The 24,084-nt window shown below is 50.6% G+C and overlaps 2 protein-coding genes across 7 annotated transcripts in view; both read right to left on the bottom strand.

Moving 5' to 3' along the window:
* TNIP1 (TNFAIP3 interacting protein 1) overlaps nucleotides 1-5,248 on the bottom strand; it is a 44,684-nt gene extending 39,436 nt beyond the window's left edge. For 2 of the 5 annotated variants that reach the window (XM_087429537.1, XM_014786165.2), the window contains exon 1: nucleotides 4,884-5,247. The gene's annotated coding sequence lies outside the window, so the exon portion shown is untranslated. Of the gene's footprint in view, nucleotides 1-4,883 lie in introns of all 5 variants that reach the window. The other 3 variants (XM_014786162.2, XM_014786164.2, XM_087429535.1) reach the window with 2 other exon arrangements.
* A 16,399-nt stretch (nucleotides 5,249-21,647) lies between these two features.
* The window catches only part of ANXA6 (annexin A6), a 50,218-nt gene continuing 47,781 nt past the window's right edge, over nucleotides 21,648-24,084 (bottom strand). For both annotated transcript variants that reach the window (XM_004428635.3, XM_014786160.2), the window contains one exon: nucleotides 21,648-22,064. In XM_004428635.3, the coding sequence (XP_004428692.1) occupies nucleotides 22,005-22,064 (60 nt within the window). In that variant the 3' untranslated portion in view covers nucleotides 21,648-22,004. The remainder of the gene's footprint in view (nucleotides 22,065-24,084) is intronic.

Raw genomic sequence — 24,084 nt, 5'->3', positions numbered from 1 at the left:
TAACATTTTAAAACATACAAAACAATACTACATATTGTTTAGAGATGCATATATTTAAAAGAAAACTAGAGAAATGCAAGAGAATAAACTCTAAATTCAGAACATTTATTTCTTCTGGAGGGGAGGAGAAGGGGGATATTTCAGCATACAGAAAATGCGTTATTTCTTAAGCCAGATGGGTGGATGCCCAGGTGTCTGCATGTTACCCTGTACGTCTGAAAGATTCTTTCATATTTACTACAAGTCAGTGTTGCCATCCTCAGACTCTGTTCCTCTTCTGAGGGGTTGAGATGGGGGGTAGCAATTGCAGAGGCAGAAGTGGGAGTGTGGAAGGACCAGGGTTCCTCAGACACTGACGGAGCTGGCCACGATGGAGGCACACGACCACAGACTGCCGGCCAATGGAGAGCAGAGAGAGCGTTCTCCGTGTGGGTGGAGACCAAACCAGAGGCCCCTGACTCATGGGACACCCCCCCACGCCCGCCCTGAAAATACCAGCTCTGGCTTCTGAGAATGACTCCTTGGTGACAAGACTCCCACAGCACCCCCCGCCCTCCCCCCACACACACATCTGCCTGGGCCAGCAGGTTTGTCCACCCATAGGTGCTCAAGAACACAGGGAACACTCTCTGGGGAGGTCGTCGGGGAGAGAGGAGCTCAGCCCTGCCTGGGGACAGCCCTCACACAGCTCCTCAGGCCAGTCCTCTGCTCCCATGGGAAGAGTGATTGTCCTGGTCCAGGCAGAGGGAAGAACATCAAGAACTTCCTACAACTGGCCGGCCTTGGTGGCTGCCAAGGTCTGTGTCTGGGGGTGGGGAGCTCTGCTCTCCAGAGAGGAAAGGGAGCTTCTCACTGCTTCCCTGTACCTTCCTTCTGGCAACTCCCCAGAGGGCCCCAGACACCCTCCCTTCAAAGAGAGTCAGGGAAGGAGGGCAGGCATGGTGGGCAGGCAGGGTGCAGCAGCCAGGAGCTGGAGGGTGGGCTCAGAAAGGCCTGGTCCAGCGGGAAGAGACTAGAAACTACTAGAGCCAGAGAGGGCGGCCAATCACTGGACTGCAGAGTTTGTGGAGCTGGAAGAGAACGCCCTCAGACACCAGCCAGTGAAGTCCCTTCATTTTGCAGCTGGGACGCCAAAGCCAGCAAAGGGAAGAGAACTGCCCAAGGCTGCATGTGACAGTAGTGACACCGAGGGGAGGCAAACTTGGGTCTTCTGGTGGCCAGGTGTGCACTCTTTTTACCCCACCACGCTACTGCCCTCTCTCTCCTCCCGGCCCTTCCTCCAGTGGTCAGGTGAGCAATGAGGGGAAAAAGAGGAGGAGACATAGGAAGAACCTGTACCTGAACCCGGGGGAGGCAGGCCCACAAAAGCAAGCCATCTGTCACATCACTGGAAGGGGCTGTCTATGAGGTAGAGCACCTTCACTCTGGCGGTGGGGGTCAAGCAGGCGCTGATGATCACCTGCTGGCTGCGGTTGAGGGAATTTGGGCCAGATATCCGCCACGCCCCTCCAAGATAGAAGCTTCCACTATTCCAAACAGGGACGGAAAGACATCTGAGACAAAGCAAAGGACAACCCATCCAGAGAGGACACAGCATGGTCCACAGGTGTCAGAGGGATAAAGGCAAGTTATCCCCACACATGGAAAGTCAAACCATCCTCCTCATCTACTGAAAAGCTTTCAGTATCCTCATGATTATCATCATTAACAAGATCAGCAGCTAGCAGTTACTGAGTGCCTGACGCGTCTCATTAATTCGCACCACTCTAGAAGGTAGCACTGATGTCACAGAATCTTACAGATGAGGAAGCAGAGGCAGCACCCACCCAGGTGTGCCAAACTCGAAAGCGTGTGCTCTATCTACACCAAGGGTTCTCAAAGAGCGGCCAGGCAGCAGCATCAGCATCGCCACCAGCCACCAACCAGATGCTCTGAGGACAAAGCCCAGCAATCTAACAACCACCCAGGTGATTCTGATGCATGCTTCAGTTTGCCAATCAACTGCTCTAATCCCTTCCCAACGCAGCCGACAAGGAAAAACCGACACTTCTCCGCCTGATAGTCAAGACCTTTAGGGTTTTTCCTAGCCCAGCTGGTCAGCTCCCCCAACCCAGCAGAGCCTCACCCCAAATCCTCTGCTCAGTCTACTAAGTTCCAGAAGGGGCTCAGGCCCCGTTCTGCACCTCATCATCTTTCTAGAGCCTGGCCTTGAAGTCAGCTCCTCCAGGAGCCCCCTAACCACCTGATGCCCCCAAACTGCTCTGCAGTCCAGTCAGACATACTGCCAGGCACTTGCTAGCACACAAGGTCTTCCAGATAGCACTCAGTGCACATCCCTCCCCATTCTGCTACAAGCTCCTGCAGGGCAGAGCCAGTTCCCTCTGCACCTGTGCATCACGCCACTCTGGACCGCACTGGGCGCCGTCAGGAAATGTTTGCTGACTATCAGAAGGGCAAAAAAATGCCTTGGGAAGCAAGTTCTGGTCCTCATCCTGACTCTGCCCCACCTCTCTGGGACAAGTGCCTTCCCATCTCTAGGCCTCAGTTTCCTCATCTGTGAAATGCACCATTATCCTAGTTTCTTCTGTTCTACTCATCCATTGAACAAACCCAGCAGACCCTGACCCCAGACACCCTTATCCGGTATCAGGGAGGCAAATGTGAAGACTAAGCGTTCTCTCACCCTTCTATTCTAGGAAAAGAGAAAGACAACAAACGAGTAAACACTAAAAATTACCATACGCCAGACACTAAGTTCTATACCTATACTTTCTCATTCGCAAACAAGATTATTTCAAAGCATGACGAATGTATGAAAAAAAGTACAACAGTAATATGACAGAAAGTGAAAAAAGGGGCTACTTTGCATAGAAAGGTCAGGGAAGGCCCCTCTGAGGAGGTGACATTTGAGCTGAGACTTGACAGATAAGGAAGAACCAGCCATGGAAAGAGCTGGGGAAAGGTGTTCCAGGCAGAAGGACCAGCACACACAAAGGCCTCAAAATAGGATCAAGCTTGGCACGCTGGAGTAGAAACAAGGCTGCTGCAGCTACATCACAGTGAGCTTGGGAGTAAGCAGAACCCAGTAGCACCCAGAGAGGGAGGCAGACCGACGACCTCCTACAATTCTGAGGTGCTCAAATCAGGTCGGCCCGACCCAACCCAGGACATCCGGGCCCCGAGTCACAGGCAGCACTGGGGGGAAGGGTATGAGTCAGATCCCACGGCTTCCTGGGGCCCCAAAAGACCTGGTGTGGGCATAGGGGCAGGCACCAACCCTCAGCGTGAGTGCCACGCCATACCCACGGGACACCCATGGGTGGGGGAAAACAGGGTCACATAAGTCGTAGAACACAGGACACTCATGGCTGCAGCTTCCAGAAGGACATGATCAAGTGCTTCCATGAAGTACCAGTCCCTGAGCATATTATGTTCCCAGGACACAGCCAGGACAGCAGCCTCGTCAGTGGGAGGGGAACAGGGCCCAGGGTTCAAGGCTAAATAGTCTTGGGCAAGTCTTAACCTTTCTGGGTCTGTTTCCTCATCTGAAAATGGAAGCTACTAATAGTGGCTATCACTTGGGGTTGCTGAAAAGATTAAACGAGATACTGAATGTAAAGCACTGTGCCTGGCACATGGTAAGTGTTCATAAATGTAAGCTGTTATTATTACTATTATTGGGTTTTCACTGCCTCAGTTCCCTCTGCTGTAAAATAGAAATATTAATACAACACAGGATTGCTATGAGTTTGTATTAATAAATATTCCAGTCTCCTATTGCAACAGTCATTGTCAGGAATAAAAAAAAAAATTTGCAAATCCCCTTTCCTGACCTCTCATCAGATGCCGAATTCCCCTCTACCATACCCCATTGTTTGGAAAATGAGTAAGTGCTGATTGAATTCCATTTTGACTGTGAAATACAAATGATGCATTAGGAATCCACAGATTTCCCTGCACTGTCATTCTGCAAGGGGGTGGAGACGGATGTTGCTGATTCTTCTGCATCATCCACAAAAGTCCCCCCCAACCAAAACACAATCTCTCACCTAGTCACACAAAATTCCCACCCACTCCCATACACAATTAATGAATGTACAATGCAATCACTTCCATACACACCGTCACACACACATGCACATAAATGTTCTACAGGGGAAAACTCACCGGTTCGCAGAAACTCCACACCCAAAATCACTCCCAGAAACTCACTACAGCTACCCTGCACGTGCACACAAAAGTTGTCTCCAATTGTGTGCACAATATGGTCAACAGAAAGCATAGAGGGGGCTCTGGAGCCAAATGCGAGGGTTCAGATTCTGACTTCGCAACTCCCTAGCTGTGTGACCCCAATCTCCAAGTGCCTCGGTTTCCTAAACTGTAAAATGGGGATAATAATAATAATACTCATTTTGAGGATGGATGTGTCAATTAAATGAGTTTAATAGATGTAAAGGGTTTAGACCAACACTTCGCAAGTGCCCAGTAAGAGGTGGGCACTCATCACATGTGCACACTGCTTCCAAAACTGGTTTCCCACAGTGTAAACAGACCCACGCCCGCACACTCCCCCCACCCGCTGGGCTGCCGCGGTGCACCCCGCCTGCACGCCGTTCCCAGACGCGCTCGCCCACGCAGTGCGCACGCGCGCCCGCCACCCTCCGCGCCTGGCAGGGATTCCCCAGACAACCCGACCCCGGCCGCGCCGGGAGGCGCCCCGCGCCCGGAACCTCGCGCGCCGGGGCCCAGGCGCTGAGGAGCCCGGGCCACCTGGCCGGGCCTGACCTCCTACCCGACGCCGGGTCACTGCCGAGGCTCTGAACGGCCCGGTCCCGGACTCCCTTCCTCTCGTTCCATCCCCCGCTCCAGCCAGGCCGGCTTACCTCAGGGTGGGGGCCCTGCGGGACAGCGCCGCGCTCTCCGCGTCCAGCCTGGAGTCCAGGGCCAGAGTAGTGGCCCGGGCCAGGCTCTGGCTCCGCAGCACTGCGCGGGCTCCGGGCTGGGGCAGGGGGACAGGGCCCGGGACGAGGAAGTGCCAGGGGCCGGGCCGCCCTACCCCTGGGAAAGTCCCCGGCGATTGACAGGCGGCTCGCCCAATCGCGTCGCGCCGTCCGGGCGGGCCCGCGGCCGCCGGGGAGGGACGGAGCGAGGTAAACAGCGGGCGCCCGAGGTCTGGGGGCCCGAGAGTCGGCCCGGTAGCCGCGGGTAACCCGTCCCGCAGGCAGGCCCGAGGCTGTCTTCGCCTCGGATGGCGACCGCCCCGGGTCAGGGCAGCCCCGCGCCGGAAACCCCGGGCACCGGAATGCGGCTGGGGCCACCCTGCAAGCCGGAATTTCTGAGCGGAGACGAGCCGCAGAGACCACCCCACCCCTTCCTTGTGCGGAGGGGCGCACAGGCCAGAGCAGGGAGGGGACTTGCCAAAAGGCACGTAAGCATTTGGAGCTCAGCCAGAGCTAGGGCTCAGGGCCCCAGAGTTCCGTCCAGGGCTTTCCTGGACTTCTTAGCAGAGCTCATAGAAATTCCGAGGTGAATGAACCCTTAAAGAATCTTATTATTACGGCTAACAGTTTTTTTGCTAACTTACTGCCCTAACATTGTAAGTACTTTGCACGCATTACTTTAATTCGCACAGCCACCCTAGTGCAGTGGGTTTTATCCCCCTTTTTACTATAAATAAATTAATATACGAGGCACAGAGAGGTTACATGACCTCATTAAGTGGCCAGACCAAGATTCAAACCCAGGTGGGCAAATCCTTGCCTGCCTTCTACCCTGCCTACCTTTATGGGCCAGATCGTCCAAATAGGCTGTGGGATTTCCCAGAACAGTAAGGAGCGGTAACTTGGTTTAAGGTTGGGAACACTTATTTTTTTTTTTTTTAAGCCAATCATTTTATTTAAAAGAGGGTACGTTTTAATTCCAAAAAGTGGAAAGGCCTAACCTTGGGATAAAAGACAGCTCTTTAAGTTGGGTAAATACAGCTTTATGAAAAACCTATTGCGAAACACTCATTTCACTGGAACTGTTGAAAACTTAGTCATTGACAGGCTCTCATCCTCAGAAAGGATTTCGGGAGCTATTCCATACAGGCCCTCATTTTATGGAAGGAGAGATCTGTCAGGCAACCGTGACTGTGTGTGACCACACACACACACACACACACACACACACGCGCTCCTCTACGCAAGTATATGCCTATCCGAGGATTCTCCTTTCAGGCTTTGTGACATCCTGGGAGGCCTTCAGTTGCTTCAAAGGTGTCATCAGATTCTCAAGACAGTATTAATTCTAGTTCATTTGAATTATGAAAATAAGTTCACATACACCCTGATTTTGAAGCGACAGAGGGAGAGAGGGATGCAAACACCAAACAGAACACCACTGAGTGTCACCAATGGGGGAGGGTACAGGGAGGTTAGAATCTTGGATTCAGTGGCTCTCAGGCCTCACCTCTACCTATGAGGCCCCTCCAAACCGGTTTTCTTCCTACTCTTCCTCTTTACTTCCCAATTTGCCTCTTCCTGGACTGTTCTCTTCATAATCCCAACCCAAGTCTTCTCATGCACCTGAAATTTACTTTAAAAAATGAAGTGTCTCCAACTATTTGCATTTGTTTCCAAACTATTTCAACTGTTTTTGTAAAATGTCTGTCCTTAAAGAGTTAGGCAAATAGTTCCATTCCCCAAAGTGCCAGATGATTCCCAGGTGGGCTTGTTGGACAATGCTCTAGTATGACATACAAAGTTCACACAGTCACCTTTTTGCCCGATTTCCTGCTATTGGATAACTTTTGATAATTGCAGTGTGAGAAAAGTCATCTCTTCAAAGCCATGACTGTGCCCACCCTTCCATCCTTTTAAGTCTTAGTTTGATTTCAGAACATCCCACCATGTTAGAGGCCCTGGAGACCGTTGATCACAATCCCCTATTCAACAGATAGGTAAACTGAGGCCTCAGTGTAGTAAAGGACTTGTTCAAGCCTATGCACGTTGAGTGGTGCACCCAGGGTTGGAGGCCAGGACCTTGGCTCCTGGTCGTGTGTGCTCTTTCCACCGTACCATGTTGTCTTTACAAGGTCATGATTTTTCTTACTTTGTTACAGAAACTCAATACTCATTATGAAACATAGGCTATGGATCTAAGTAATGGGGTTCTAACCCCTACTCAACCACTTACTACCTGGGTGGCCTCTCTAAGCCTCAGTTCCTCTCTGAAAGATAGAGATAATAATTGTACCTACCCCTCAGGTGATCATCAGGATAAATGAGGTAACGCAAGTAAAGCCCAAAGTTTGGCACACAGTAGGCATTCGAGAAATGATAGTAGTATGTAGACATGGATTGCATGCATTGGGTAGAACTTCGCTGTTAAACCCAGAAATGCAACCTCCTAGGTTCCATTCCACCATCCACATCCTCTGTGGGGCCCTAGAGTCTGGGCGCCTGGCAGGGTGGGAAACAGGCCCCCTAGCCTGGCATCCCCTGCCACCCCCAGATCTGGAGGGAGATTTCCAAGCTAGAAAGCTGGGCCTGATACTGGGAGCTGAGTGAGTCAGGTAGCTGGGGACCTCTTGCTCTTCCAGAGTGGTGACAGGCACCAAGCAAAGCTCCACAGGGGGCGTTAATCAAAAGGCCTGTGTTTTGTTTTGTTTTAAAGCATGCAACTTCCCAATCTCCTTTCTGCCACTCCCACCATCTACACCAAGGCTGCTCCAAAATCAGACCTAAATCCACATTTCAAGGAAATAAGAAACATACCAAAAAACCCACCTGTAATTGACTGAGCTCTAAATCAAGTGCCTAAAGAGTAGAGGCTGCATATTAAAAACATTAAAAGGTAATATTTATGGAGTATTTGCTGTGTGCTAGGCCTGCACTTTTACATAATGTTATCTCCCAACCACCCTCTGAGGTCAGTACCATATCGTCCCCATTTCACAGATGAAACTGGGGTCTTGAGGTGTTAGATCGTGTGTACAAGGTCTTATACAGCAAAAGGTAATGGCAGTATGAAGATCCAGGGTCTTAAACTCAGGATGCTTTTAAGCATTATGCTATGGAGTCTTGCTAGCTAGCAAGACACAGAACTCAATATACCGGTCCTTAAAGGGTCATTAGAAAGGATCAAACTCAGCCTTTTCCTTGTACAAATGAAGCCACTGAAGGCCAGAGGGGGTCAGGGACTTGCTGGAGGGCGGTCTTACAGCGAGTTTGTGATTAGTACTTGGGACTAGAACCCAGAGCAGTGCTATTTCCACACCCCCTCACCCCCACTGATGGGAAACGGAGCTTCTAAAGCAAACAAGCGTGAGCTCCATTAGCTGAATCAGTGCATCAGGGTTTTGGCTGGGGGTGAATGAAACTCAGGGCGAGCAGCTAATGAGCTAGGAAAATAGCAACCCTGGGTCTGGGTCTCTTCCTTAGATCCAGTCTCACGTCTCCATAGCCTGAGGCAATCTCAGGAATGTAAAACCCTCCGGTGGATTCTAGGTGCTTTTTGGTGTTGGGTGTGTGTGTATATGAGAGAGAGATTTCAGTGATAGTTAAACAAGAAATGCGTGTCAAGCACATGATGTTGACTGAAATTGTACTAGGTAATCATATTTTTTGGTGAGAAGTAAATAAGTGAGCAGAGTCTATGGTCCCTGCTTCCCACCCTCAGGAGAATGCATTTTTAATTCTCCCTACCTACCTCCCAAATAAGTGCAGGAGGGGATGGATATGAGGGCCATAAGATCTCCTTAACCTTTCACATTCATTCGGCACCTTAAGGTGAGTTACACCATGTCATACGCACAATTTGCCCCTCCTCCACGAGGCCTGTCTTGTAAGGGTTAGGGCGTGGGCTCCGGAGTCAAACAGACTTGGGCTTAGATCACAGCCCGGCCACTCACACCTCGTGATCGCTCTCCGCCTGTTTCCTCCTTAATAATATGAAGGCTAGAACAGTGCCCAGTGGACAGAAGAGAGAGAACGAAATGCCACAGGGCCTGGCGTCAGTGAAAGGCAGCGATGATAATTATGACCACCAGCCCTATGGAGTGGGCAGGATTATCTCGTTTTTCCAGCGAGGCCCCAGGGCCTGGAGCTATGGAGGACCTTGCCCTAGACCTCCCAAAAATGTTCTCAGAAGCGCCAGGCCTAGAAGGCATTCCTCCTGACTTGTTCTCCAAGATCTTTCCTGGTTTCCTCTTTCTCCATCCCAACTGTTTCCCTGTGTCCCTGTGTCTGCTTGTTACTCTAGGGTTTCTAGGGTACCACTGGAGGAGAGGAAAGGGCAAAGTGTAGCAGACGCAGCCTGCCAGGCCCCTCCCACAGTTCCTAGGAGCCCCAGGCCTCCCCACCCCAGCTCTTCTCCCTCGCCTCCCTCTCTCCAGGTCAGGGTGTCAAGCGGATCTGAGTATGGATCCAAGCTTGCCCCTTGTCATTCTCCTAGAAGTGGGAAGAGGTCAGCCAGGCCCAGCCCAGCCCCCGAAGGAGGCAGACCCGTGGGAACTAGAGCATTTCCTAATCCTGGGAAGCCCTGACAGGGCTCTGAGAGCAATCCTCCTTCAGCCTCACCCCACGTCCTCTCTCATGCTCCCTCTTCTAGGGCCCCTCCCTTTTTTCCCTCTATTCTTCTCCAGCACAGAAGCCACTGTGACAGTGACTTGGCCTCCACTCCTTGCCCATCCTAGCCAGGGACTTCCCTGGGCTGGGCCTCTGACCAGCTTGGAAAATCTGGACTGTTTGTGATCAAAGAGGAGGCCGCATCAGCACTCTCTGCCAGCCCTTCACCCACTCCTGGTACCCCAGGCTCTCTGTTAAAGGAAGGTCCAGCGGCCCTCAGAGTAAAGCAGGGGGGAGAGCGCTCCAGGGATCCACTTGGTCCAGTGTTAAGGATGGTCCCAGCCTTCCCTCCTGTTCCCAGGGGAGAAGGGGTAGACTCCCACCTGGTCTCTTCCTGTCTAGCTTTAGATCACTAAAGTGCCCAACATGCACCCACACACTCAGCCTCAAAAACTCACACTCACACACAGACACACATTCACATCATGACCCCGACACCCACAGACACCCTCACACATAAACACGTAAACATGTTCACAAACCTTCGCTCACACAGACAGACACACATACACCCCCTAGATCTGACACATGTTCACAAACATAGACACTCGTTCTCAAATACACAAACACACGTCTGCATTCACACTGGTGAACCTACTCCCTTTTCTTGGGGAAAGGATACGACAAAAATAGACCTTTCTTTTCTTTCCCTTTGGAAAAACTAAAAGCAACTAGAGAGAAAAAGACCCGCTGAGAAGGCAGGGCAAGAAGAGGAGGGCAGGAAGAGGAAATAAGAAATGGAGGGAGAGAGGCAAGAGGAGAATGAGGCCAGGCAAGGAGGTACAGAGGGCCCCAGCCCAAGCCCTGGGTCGGGGAAGAGGGAGCTGGGCAGGGGAGCAGCTGACCCCAGCTGGCAGGAAAGCGGGCAGCTGGGTGGCTCTTGGCCCAGAGCTGGGAGGGTCTGGTGGCTCCCGTACCCTGTGCAGAGAGCCAATTTCCCTGTTCTGCCTCACCACCCCTGGGCTAGGTCACTCACCTGGGGAAGGTCAGGAGAAGACAAGGGTGTGTACAGCGGGGGCTGCGGCCCTGTGAAGGCTCCTCAGCTCACTGTGCTTCTGCAGGAAGGAGGGCTGGGCTGGGCTGACTTTTAGGCAGGAGGGGAATTCCCCGAGATGGAGGAGCCAGCCGCCAGGCAGCCCCACAAGGCCCAGCTGAGGCCCCATCCCGCCCCCTGGCAGAGCACAGGGCCCTTCTTTGTCAGTTTCCCACCTGTCACTTTCCAGACTGGCTGTTGCTTGCTGTGAATTCCAGGGTGGGGAGAGGGCTCTGGAGAAGAGCTGGAAGCCTGATGATTCTGTGGCTGCACTGGGAACTGGCCCAGGGGCAGGGGCCACCTGGCTTGCCTACCCTACGCCACTCCTGGGTTCTCCCAAGGACCTCTATTTCCTCCTTTGCCTAAGGTGGGGGATTCCAGAGTCCAGAGTCCTGAGGAAGCCGCCAGATGCCCAGCCCACATCTTTCTGCCCCTGTTCCTATCCATCTGTTTCCACTTAGTTTCCATGAAATCTCCACAGGGAAGAAAAAGCCCACTCCTTCCCTCTGTGCTGGGTCTCATTCCCGTGTCAAGTGGGGCCTTAGAGACCTACCCACCAAGGAGCAGTCCAGCTCTGCACTAACCAGCTGGTACTCCTGAGCCTCAGTGATCCCCTGCTGTAAAATTGGGGTAGTGAGTGCCACTTTGTCTGCCTCCTGTGATGGTAATTAAAATAAAATGATGGCTTGCAGACATCCTTTGTAAACTATTGACTCCTTTACAAACAGAAGGTCTCAGTTCACTATCTGCTGAAAAATTGCCTGGGGAGGGACTGGGAGGGGGCCAATCTGGATGAGGTGGCCCTTCTTGATCATTCGTGGTTCTGGAGTTTCTTCGTTCTTACAGCAACATTATAGACCACTGAGGATACAGGAATGGACAAGTCAGACCTGCTTCCCACGCACTCAGAGCTCAGGCTCTGGGGCTGCCCTGTCCACTACAGTACCCAGTAGCCACGTGTGGCTATTTAAATGTAAATTAGTTAAAATTAAATAAAATGAATAATTCAGTTCCTCAGTAGCAACAGCCATATTTCCAGTGCTCAATCACCACTTGTGGCGACCACAGTGCACGTGTATCGAACATTTCCATCATCACAGAGAGTTCTATTGGATAGCATTGTGCTGGGGCTGTAGGCAAATTAATAGGTAATTTCAATAAAGTGTGGTAGAGATGTGTTTTGGCAGGAGCTAAAGGAGCCTGGACAAGGGAGCATCTGGTCGGGATTTGGGGATCTGGGAAGTCTTCCTGGAGGAAGTAACACCTCAGCTGAGGCCTGAAAGCAGTAAAGTAAGAACATAAGGAAGGGTGTTCTCAGCAAAGGGAATAGAGTGTGCAAAGAGAAGAGAGAGTACATTCAGGGAACTGAAAATCATTCACTCTGAGTGGAACATGGAGTTTGAAGCAGGCAAGGGGGAAGTAAAGAGGTGGGCCTGGAGAAATAAGCAGACCCAGGTCACAAGAGGCCACATTCATCCCTGGGGGAGGCAGGTGGGAAGTTGGGGGGGAGTGGCGGGAGGTGGGGGATGGGAGTGAGGGAGGGGGAGGGTCCGCCGAATCCAATTCTCAACTGCTTCCTGCCCCGCACATCAGGATTGCATGGGGAATGCTAGAGAGACCTCCTGGCCCAACGCTTCACCATACAGATGAGGAAGTGAAGGCCAGACGGGGGAAGTGACTTTCCAAGTGAGTAAATGGAGGGACTTCCTGACTCCTAGTCCAGTGCTCTTTCCCACGCCGCACTCAGTCCCTCAGTCACACTGGCCACTTTATAGATGTTCAATAGCCACATGAGGCAAGTGGCTACTGTACACACTGTGCAGATATTTCCATCATTGCAGAAAGTTCTACGGGATGAACAGCACAATCCTTGAGCCATACCAGGTGCAAAGGATAATCTGCTTCCCTGCACATGGACCCTTTTCTCTGCAGGGAGTAAAAATACACCTTCTCACACCCACGCTGGCAGATGCTCCCCTCTCTGCCCTCTGACACCAAATTGCAGGGCCTCCCTTGCCCACGTCGCCCACAGCTCAGAAACAGGCCTTTGGGATGGTGGCAGGACTCAGCATCAGAGAGAGAGATCCTGTCCCTGGCTCCCTTTGTGAAGCTTCCTGGGGGCCAGGGATCAGCCCCCTGGGTCAGCCAGAGGCTTCCGTGAAACCGAGGAAGGTCCCTTCCTTGAGGAAATGGAGTTTCAGATTCCTCATCAGTACAATGTGTGATTCAGCCCTGATGTTCCTGGACTGTGATATGCCCTCTATACACAGTATTTGTCTTCAGAGGCCACAACAATCACAAATCCTCTGAGAGTTCCTGAAGCCTGGCTTGCACTTGTTCCTGCTCACAGTCTTAAATGGCGAAGGGGCCTTGAAGGCTGAGGAGGCTCAAGGAGCTGGACCCACAAGAGCTGGGATCTCCAGTTAGGAGCTCTGGGCTTTCCCTGCTGCCATGCTAAGAGCAATCAGCTTCTCTCATCTTCTCTCCACCTCTTCCTTCTTCCAGTCATGAATTCTCTGAAATTGCCTTCCCTGTTCAGGCCTTGGGATAGACATCAAGGAAGAAGAGGCCTTTGGACTGGGCATCAGAAGAGCTGAGTTTGAGTCCTGGCTCGGCTGTGTGGCCCTTGGCAAGTCCCTTGCCCTCTCTGGTCCTCAGCTTCCCATTCCATAATGTGAAGGAATCAGACTAGATAATCACTATGGGACCTTCCATTCTGACACTGTAAGAAAGTCCAAGGGTTCAGAGGAAGGAGAAATCAGGGCAGACCAAGATGGTCAGGACATAATAACACTAATAGCTAATATTTAAGATTAACATGTGCCAGGCACAGTACTAAGTGCCCTTAAATGAATTATTTCATGCATTCCTTATCAGAACCCTATGAGATGGGTACTGCTATTTTACATGAGGAAACTGAGGCCCATAGAGTCATAAGCCAACAGCTAATAAGTGCCACAGCTGGAGTTCAAAGTCGGGTATGTCTCCAGAGCTCACCTGGAGGAGATGAGACCTATGCTGAACCTCAAAAGATGGGTGATATTTGGATATACACAGAGAAACTCTCCCACTCCTTTGACACTTAATTATCTAACCCCACCTCTCCCACTTGGACATCTCTGGTCTTGTTGTTGGTCTTGTTGGAATAGCAGTGGGCCAGCCTCATAATAGTCAATCAATATTTATTTAGCAAATGAATGGATTTGACTCCATGGGTTTCGCTATCCACCACTTCTGTGGAAAGCTCCCTAAGGATGGGAACTCCTCATGCTGTTAGGCTAGCCCAAGACTCTGGGCCGATTTCTGGGTCCCACCATAGACCTGAGAAATCAGACTCTCTGGGCGGTGGAGCCCTAGAGGCAGCACTTTTAATAAGCTCCCAGGGGTGATCCTGGTACTTGGCAGAGTTCGAGAAGCCCAAGCTCCCTAAGCTGGGTCTTCCAGCTCCAAAGTGAGAAGTAGCTGCTCGTATACGGGCAGCCAAGGAGAAATCACTGTCATGAGCCAGCAGGAGGTACTAAATGTCGTGTACTTCTCTGGGCCACTCAAGCATCAAATCCCTGACTTTTGCAAAAACGCTTTGAGTCCACAAGCATCCGATAGGTGCCAGGCCCACTGCTGTTACTGACTCACTGTGTGACCTCAGTAGTAATTTCCTCTCTCTGTCCCTCATCTTCCTCATCTGTGAAAGGGGGTCAATTCTCTTTGACCATCTATAACTCTGCAAATAGCTGTCTGCATAGACAGCGTAGAAGGGGTGCCCATTAGGATAATTTCATAAGGAATATCATAGATCGGGGGTTCATCAACTTTAGTGTCCCTCAGAATCATCTGATCCATTTGGTTTTGGGTGAGGCCTTAGATCAGCAGTTCTCAGTCCTGGCTGCACCTTAGAATCACCCGGGGAGCTTTGTAAAAATACAGATGCCCAGGCCCCAGCCCAGACAAATTCCATCAGAATCTTGGGGTGTCTGACCTGGGATTGGTATTAAAAAGCTCTCCAGGTGATTCAAGTTGCGACCACTGCTCTTAAAGCTGCCCTCCTAACAGTTGGTTCTGATGCAGCTAGTTCTAGGACCTCGTTCGTCCCCTTTTTGTACCAGGGAAGGTGCCTTCTCAGTACCAGGGTCAGAGACCATGAGGACAACAGATCTTAGAATCTGGAGAGAGGAGAGCTCTATCCCATGTTTTGTGGGTCACAGAACATTATACATGGTGGATGTGAAAGGAAAAATTAAAACTCAAACCAAATCACTATGAGGAGAGGAGGTATATGCAATTCTGTCAGCATCTGAAAAATGGGATTTGGGGATGCATTTTGCAAAATTGTGCTTTCCAAGGAAACGGATACAGGGCAGTATGTTGCAAGATTCTTGTCGAAGGAAGATCCAAGGACAAATGTTGCAAGACTATGCTGCTAAAGGAAGTGGTTTTTAGCCCATCACATCTGGAACAAAGCTTAGAGATTATCTTGGCCAATCCCCTGGCTGGACAGAAGGGGAAACTAAGGCCCAGGGAGGGGAAGGCATGGGCCCAAGGTCAGGCAGGAGTTGGTGAGAGCTGGCATTACACTCCAGGCTCTCCAACACCCTCCTGCCTGCTGTCCTGCCTCTATTCCTCAAGTATCCATCCCTTCTGTTTTTGCTGCAGGACCCCAGCCCACCCTCTACACTCACACCCTCTTGGACAGCATCCAAGTGAAAGGACAGGACTAAATCTGTGAGCCTGGACCTTTAGGACAGGACTACATCTGTGAGCCTGGATCTACACCTGCCAGACGACAAGGGCCAAAGCCCGGCTGGGGGGAGCTGAAGAGGAAGAAGCAATGTCTGATGATGTGGCTTGACCTCAGAAAGGAAGCCTGGTCACCAGGGGGAAATTCCCCGGGGGTGAGGTCTCATGTCTATGCAAATGTTGCATTCCAATTCACCTGGACCCCAGGATGGGAGAGGGGCGAGGGGAGAGAGGACACTGGGAGAGACAGGAAAGTGGGCCTGAACCTCCCAGGGTGCCAGGCATTATCCAGGTTCCTTGTATGCTTAATCTCATTTGTCCCTGAAACACCTCCTAAGTAGGAGAGTGGGGAGCCCAAGGCCCAGTGAGGGGAAGTTACATTTGCCCAAGAGAATGCAGTACATTCCAAACCCAAGGGGAGACCAGGCCTCAGGGAGAGGCAATGATGATGAGGGAGTTGGTGCTGCTGCTGCTGATCAGGGTGACAGTCATGAGGCTCGAGTCCGAGAAGTCTAGCGAAGTTTCGAAGTTTCGTTTTAGGTTTCCATCTCACTCACCTGGGGAATTTCATCCTGGGAACAGCTAAAAGGGATGTAGGGGAGGTAGTGACCCTGACTCCCCTTGGGCAAATCCCAGCGCTCAGGTTTTCCAAGGCCTAATGGTAGGGGATGTGGAAGCTGGCACTGTTAACCCTTTCACGGCCAGCTTCTAGAACACTCCTAGAAAACTGAACAGAATGAGATGGAGGCTTTCGAAGGAAAATCTCTCTCTCCCTCCTGCCTCTTTACATGTCACTCACCTTGAGCCTCACCACCCCCAGGAAGCCTTCCGCAGGGATTCCGCTCCTTTCCGAGGCTGATCCCACTGACTGCCTGGTCCTCCAAGTAGCTGGACTTGCCTCCTTGAGCAGGTGGCAAGTAGGACCAGAGCTCAAGTCAGGGCAGGTAGGCCCAAAGCCTGCCCTCCATACAGCCTGGTTGTTTCTGCTGCTATCGAGGAAGAATGAAGAACGTAGAGTGTGCACAAGAATAGGCAGGTCACTATTTCTGGAGCTGTGTGCCGCACACTAAGGCTGTGTGCCAAGATAAGTGTGAGTGTATACATGCCCAGTGCGTGTGAAAAGCAAGCCTGGGGACCTGTGTGAGGCGTTTCCTGTGTGGCCAGGAGTACGTATATGGACAACAGTGTCTGCATTTCTGTTTGTTACCAGCAGTGTATTTGTGGGCCTAATTTTATTTTTTACTGTGGTTCACAATGTGTGTTTCTGGGTGTTACCTGCAGAGTCTCTCTGATTCTGGGTACACACAGTGTATGTCCCTGGTGTGACTGGTAGTGATGTGGAATGGGATGTGTGTGATAAGTTGTATGTATGGGCTTTGAGTGGATACCAGATGTATGGGAAAGTGGGAATGAAGTCGCTGTGCTGGCACAGGCTTGGGATCTCTATGTCCTCCCCCCGCCCTCCCTGCTCTCCTATCAGGCCCTCCCATCCCCGCCCATGGCTATCTCCAGGTCAAGGTCCAGGGCTATCTCAATGGAATAGCTACCAGGGGGTTCTGCCGGCAGCTGGCAGCACAATAGGCAGATGGTGATAGCTGGGAGGAAGGGGTGGGACCATCCCACAGAAGGAACTGCACGTTCTGGAAACTGCTACAACAGCTGGCCCTGGGGGAAGGGCCCATTCCCAGATGGCCCTGGTTTAGGGCTCCCTCAGTCCTTGCCTAGCTGAGAGGAGGGCAACGGGATGGCCTGCACCAGGGGCCTTTGGCCTCACATCCTGCCTTTAAAAGCACTTCCTGCCCCTGGGTTCCCAGGTAAGGACACCTGGCTTCGCATCTGCCTCCCTCTCTCCTTGCCCATAGCAGGTCACACAGTTTCCTTGGTTCCTTGCTCCACCATGTCTTTCTTCTCTCTTCTCTACCTCTGCTTCCTCCGCCCTGGCTCATGTCCTCATCCCTCCATATCCAGGGAATAACTGTGAGCCTGTCCGATGGTCTCCCACCGCTGGACCCCAGAGACATCTTTCTTTATTTTTTTTTTAATTTTTATTTATTTATTTATTTATTTTTCCCCCAAAGCCCCAGTAGATAGTTGTATGTCACAGTTGCACATCCTTCTAGTTGCTGTATGTGGGACGCGGCCTCAGCATGGCCGGAGAAGCAGTGCGTCGGTGCGCGCCCGGGATCCGAACCCGGGCCGCCAGCAGCGGAGCGCGCGCACTTAACCGCTAAGCCACGGGGCCGGCCCCCAGAGACATCTTTCTAAAGGACATCTCTAATCACACTAGCCATCAGAGGCTGTTGAAAGAGCCTCCCCTCTCTGAGTCTTTCTCCCGTATGGAATGGAATCCGGCCTATTAATTAATAACAAAGAACTGATATTTACTGAGTCCTCACTATGTCCCAGACAGTGTGCTCAGGGATGTACGTGCATTGCCTTATTTAATCTTCACAACAACCCGGTGAGATAGAAACCTTTGTTACTCCATTTTACAGATGAGGAAACCAAGGCATAGAGGGGCCAAGTGACTTAATCTACTTCCACATGGTTGGCTGGGATTCAAATCCAGGCAGGCCTGACTCCATAGGTCTAACGCCAAATTGAGGGCTCAGTTATAGAACTAGAATTTCCCACTTGCCTAACTCCAACTGTAAGGTGGGGAAGTTTGCCTTGGGAAACCTGAGGTCTGAGGGCAGTGGAGAGACATGTTAGAGCAACATTACCGCTTCTAGGTTCTGAAATTTGGGTTGGGCAACTTGACACCCATTCTCAGCTCAGCCTGGCTTCCACCATCAAGAGGAAGAAGAGGATGAAGGACGTGTCAGCAGAGAGAGAGCAGGAATCAGGAGACCCAGGTGCTAGCCTCAGATCTCGCCCTTACTAACGCCATGGTCACAATCCTGCTCTCTGGGCAATCTCCAAACCTATGAAACAAGAAAGTTGGTTTGGATGATCTCTAAGACCATTTCCAGCTCAGTCAATCTGTGATGTGTTGCTTCTATCTTCCGGCCGTTTGTTTCACCACTTGCACCCTCAGTTTCCTCATTAGTAGGATGAGGGTGATCACCCCTGCACTACGCAAAGGAAGTGATGGCTTCGGAGCAGGAGAAGCTCCTCCTGCGGCTCTGGTGGCGGCTCATGGCTCTCAGCAAAGCCAGGGCACAGTAAATATCAGGAGGGTTTAAATAGCCAACCGTTTCTACACTGCTCTCCAGCAGCAGGGAATGTGACAGTGGCAATTTCCAGGCAGCTGCTCTCGGCTCAGGTTACAAGGCCAACCCCTCCCACCAGCCACTTCCTTCAGACATTTCCTTGAGGCCCCACAGACCAAGGGTGGCACATCCCAGTCCAGAGCTTCTGAAAAGGGTTTGCCTGAAGGGAAAATGTGTGGCTTAAGGCAGGAGGGGGCAGCGAGGGGCGAGAGAGGATGACTCTGGGTTGAAGCCCCCGCTCAGAGGGGAGGCATGAAGACAGTGGGACAACGACCAGGGTGTTTATAAAGCACTGGACTGGGGCCAGGACTGCAGGGGTCCAGTTGTGTCTGCCGCTAAAATGCTCTGTGACCCTGGGCCGGTTGCTTCTTCTCTGTGGAAGTGACAGTTGTCTGTCTGTAACTGAGAGAGGGAGGTGAGAATTTCTGAGGGCCCCTTCCACACTTAGAACATCACAACCATCTCCTTTTCTCCCACTTTGAGACAGCAGTGGTTTGGGCTTCTGCTTTCTCTTTCCTTTTAGTTTTAATTTAGTCCCCACTACTTCTCTCCATTGACCTTTGGCCACAGAAGCGATCTCCCGGTGTCATTCAACACGGTGTTTTGGAGAGAGCTGGGTGGGAGGGACACTTGAATGGAAGCTCTGAAGGAGCTTCCATAGGACCACGACGGTCTAACTTGAGCATCTAGCACATGGCATGGCACGTGGGAGGCATTTGATAAGTATAAGCTGCCTGAGTGAATTAATGAATGAGGTGCTTTAGATTCAGAATAGTGGCTACTCCATTCTCTGCCAGTGATCCAAGAAAAAAATGTGGTTTGTTCTGCAGGCACCTGGGTCTTAGTGGGATTGTTACAATAGTCTCCCAACTGGTCCTCCTCCTTCGTGCGTCTTTTTTTTTTTTTTATAATTTTATTTATTTATTTTTTCCCCCAACTATCTTTTGCAAGTAGATAGTTGTATGTCATAGCTGCACATCCTTCTAGTTGCTCTATGTGGGACGCGGCCTCAGCATGGCCGGAGAAGCGGTGCGTCAGTGTGCACCTGGGATCCGAACCTGGGCCGCCAGCAGCAGAGCACGCTCACTTAACCGCTAAGCCATGGGGCCGGCCCTCGTGCGTCTTTCTTAAATGCATGGCTGGATGTGTACCTTCCCTATCCAAGAACATCCAAAGGCTCCTGGGATATGAGATAAAATCCTGACAATCAAGGTCCTCTATAATTGGATGCAAACTCCCATCTCTAATCTTGTCTACCTCACCTCACAAACCCTGAGGGTCTCCCTCCTACTACTGACCAATCCCAGAACACAACCCACCTGAAGTGAAAATTAAGTAAAAACTGCATGTTGATGGATTAGATCAGTGTCTTGTACATTGCAAGTGCTCAGTTTGAGCTATGCTCGTTCCTGGTTTCCAGGAATTATGGAAATTCCTGGTTTCTCCACTTGTGTGTTCCCCTCAGCCTCAGGGGGCCACCCCACTCTATTCGCTCAGATTCTGTCACTCTTTCCTTTCCACTCCCGGCCTGTTTTCTTTTGGTACATATTTTTGTCTGTGGATGCCTGTGTGATCTTCAGCTGATTAACTCGAAAACAAAGCTCGGAAAACATCTTGGGAGCCACCTTTCAGCTCCTACAGTGGGGCCTGGCTCAGGGCAGGTGTTGCCTCCAAGCCGGGCGGGCCCGGCTGAGCACTTCCATGCATCGTCTCCTTTACCCCACATAGGCCACGAGACAGGTAGAACAGGGGCCCTGCTTTTACAGATAAGGAGACTGAGGCCAGAGAGACAGCACGCTCACGGTTAGTTAATCGCAAAAGTCTGACTCCTCAGCTCTCAACCATTTGGTTAATTTATCTTTCGGTTAATAGTTAAGTTGGGCAAATACCCAAAAAAACTCTCAGCTGACCCTCATGGGGTTTGTGCTCACAGCCTGGAGGAAGGAAGGAAGTGGAGAAGACACAACAAGGTAAATTATCTTACTTTCAGACTCATTATGTCAGAGATGAAGACAGGGCTCTTCAAAACTGTTGGGTCCAACCCCTCACTGTACAAATGGAGAAACTGAGGCCCAGCAAGGGCAGTGGCCGGTCCAAGGTCACACAAGACCAGACCCAGCCAGCAGCACCCCCCGCCCCATGTTCCCTGCACAGCTACTACAATAACACCTGGTGAACTGCCAGGGTAGGTCAGGTCAGCCGGGATAGGGAGCAGAGTCCTCCAGCCAGCAGGCACCCTCAGGCCAAGGTCACTGGACAACTCTAGATCTAGGTCTCAGAGCAGAAACAGAGCTGGGGGAAGGGAGAGAGAGAAACTGCAGTTGAGTCTACTGCTTATCAGTGATCTTCACGAAGTGGAAACTTTCCACAGGCCTCCCCAGATCACGATCGCATCTGGTGCCCTTGAAGAGTTCAAAAGAGGAAGTCTGGGTTTGGTTGTAATGGATGAAGACCACACAGAGAAACATCCAGGCAGCAGATGGAAGAGAGGGGACCTGAGACCCAGAGCAGGCTGGGCCAGCCTTCCCAGGCTGGACGTGAGCTCTGACTCTCATTCGGAATTCCGGGGAAAGAGTATGAAGATAGAACTCACTCCTGGGCAGGTTAACACCCCATGGGGACAATCCAGGCTGCAGGTTCTAGGTCAAAAACACAGATCCCCATTGGAAATGTGCTTATGTGTTTGTATGTCTCTTTTTATTTAAAGAGAGAAGTGGAAAGGGAATGATTCAGAGGCACATCCTAGAGTCAATGTTAGAAGAGAAAGCCAAGATCTTTTTGACCAGCTCTCTCATTTTGTAGATGAGACAATAGACTCGGGGAGGGAAAGAGACTGGCCCAAGGCCAGAAAGCAAGCCTGTAGCAGATGCAAATCTGAAGCCAGGTATCTGGACTCCCGGTTCAGTGCTCTAGCACAACAACCTGGATGGAGGTGGGTGGTGAAATGGCAGGAGGATTGTCAGTTGGCCGGAAGACACTTACTCCTCCCTCCCCTCCCCCAGAACATTCAACTGGCACCTGCCACCACACCCCGCCATTCAAAGCACATACATCACTCACTTCACAGACAAAAGGCTCAGTATGTTTTTGGATTTAACAAAGCCCAAACCAGGGCAGGGGCTGGGAAGGAAGCCGGAGAGGGCTAAGGAGGAAGATGGGGAGTGGAGGTGGACGGGATCTATGGCTACGGTTCTTCGGCTGCTCAGACGTGAGCAGGAGTGACCGCACTGGGCCCTCAGCGGCCCGTGGTAGGTAGTGAGAGCCTTTTCTAAACCCCAGTGGAAGCCAAAAGCCCACTCCCTCCCCCTCCCCCCACCCCATCCCTTCCTTAGTCTCCAGAGCTGGAGCAGTCAGGCTTGGTCATGGCGGCTGGTGCTGCTGACTTTCTCGGCAGAGGTGCCCGCCAAAGCCAGTGCCCTAGTCCTCGCCCCCACAGACAGCCAGCAAGGCCTTCATGAAGTCTCCGGAGGTGTCTCCCTGGTGGGGGCAGAGGGAGAGCAGAGTGAGTAAAAACAGTCCTGATGGCCTCCAAGTCCCCTCCTCCCAGCTGCCATCAGCCTGGATGTCTCCCTAACACATACATGTGGCTACGTCCCTGCCGTAACTCCCCATTACCCTCAGGAAAACATCCAGGCTCTCAGCCTGGCTTCAAGGCCTTCTGTGGTCTGACGCCCGTGAAGCTCTGTGGCTTCACCTCCCCGCTTCCTTCTGGGAGCATCTTGGTCATCTTTCTACTTACCATTCCTTCGTCCAGTACACCCTCTACACTGCCCCCAAATCCTGTCCCATCAGGTGCCCCCTCCTCTGTGAAGTGTTCTTGCCCTCTATTCTTGCCTCAAGCATAGTGAATTCCTACCTCCCTTGACTCCCTTCAGTCTGTTATTACCCTCCCCCCACGGCCATTAATACACGTGTTACCGGATTCCTCATTCGAACAAACATTATTGAGCACTTACTGGGTACCAGGCCCTTGCAGGAATTAATGTGAACATCATTGCATTTATGACACATCATAATGTCTGGCATATGGTAGGGCTTGGGGGGCAGCCAGACTTTCTCCTTCCTCTTAGAGGTGCTCCTGTCATTTTTATGATACATGGTTTTTAAAATTTTTTTTGTTTTTGTAATTTTTGATATTTGACTAAAAAAATACTGTATCATCATTATAAGCAATTCAAACCAAAGGAAAGATTATACAATAAAAGTCTCCCTCTCATCCCTGACCCCTAATTACTCAAATCAAGAGGTAGCCACTGTTACTACAGTCATGTGTCGCTTAATGATGGGGATACGTTCTGAGAAACATGTTGTTAGGTGATTTCATCGCTGTGTGAACATGACAGAATCTACTCACAGGCAGGTAGATGGTGTAGCCTGCTACGTACCTAGGCTATATGGTATTAATCTGATAGGACCATCATTGTATATATGGTCCATCATTGACCAAAAACGTTGTTATGTAGCATATGACTGTATTTTCTTGTATGGTTTTCCAGCAATAGTCTCTGCATACACAAATATGTCTATGTGCATAATATCCCTTTTCTACACAAATGGACACACAGCATTCACACTATCCTGAGCTGTACTTTTTTGACTTAGAGAAGATCCCAAATCAGCACATAGAGGCTCCTCATGCTTTTTCATGGCTGTATTGTATTCTATCATATGGATGTACCATAATTTATTTAACCAGTTCTACATGGAGAGCTTCCAATCTTTTGCTACTGTAAACAATGCTGGCATAAATATTCTCTTACATGTTTTTGGGAACACGTGTGGCTATGTCTGTAGGATAAATTCCTATAAGTAAAATTACCAAGTCCAAAGTGTACACATTTTAAATTTTGAAACTACCAAACTAGCCTTTAAAGATGTGCTACACTTTACATCCCTTCTAAGTCTGTGTGAGACTGCCTGTGAGATTTCCCAGTCTTGTCAACCAAGTACAGTATCAAACTTTAAGATCTTGGCCACTCTCAAAGATTAAAAAATGGGCTCTAAGTGAAAAAAGTCAGACATGCAAGATTACATATTACATGATTCCATTTATATAAAATATCCAGAAAAGGCAAATCTATAAAGACAAAAAGTCACTTGATGGTTGCCTAGGGCTGGGGGTAGAAATGGGTAAACAGGTACAAGGGATCTTAGTGGGGTGATGGAAATGTTCTAAAACTGGGTTGTGGTGATGGTTGCACAACTCATTTCATTTACTAAAAATTATTGAATTATACCCTTACAACAGGTGAATTTTATGATATGTAAATTATACTTCAATAAAATTGTTTTAGAGACTAGGCTCTTGTTTTATTTGGAAATCTTTAATTATAAACCTTTGATCCATCTGGAATTTTTTTTAGCATAAACAATGAGACAGGTCTCCTTGCATTTAGCATATCCTGGCTGTTCTAACAGGTAACTCATTGAGAAGAAGACTGGGAATAAAAAGGACTTCTTATGTTTAGGGGTCTGACACTCACCCCCTTCCCCACTG

This window comes from Ceratotherium simum, chromosome 4 (assembly GCF_057802395.1).
Source record: "Ceratotherium simum simum isolate JZ-2026a chromosome 4, ASM5780239v1, whole genome shotgun sequence".
In the NCBI taxonomy this organism is placed as follows: Eukaryota; Metazoa; Chordata; class Mammalia; order Perissodactyla; family Rhinocerotidae; genus Ceratotherium; species Ceratotherium simum.
This window is presented reverse-complemented; position numbering and strand designations above follow the sequence as displayed.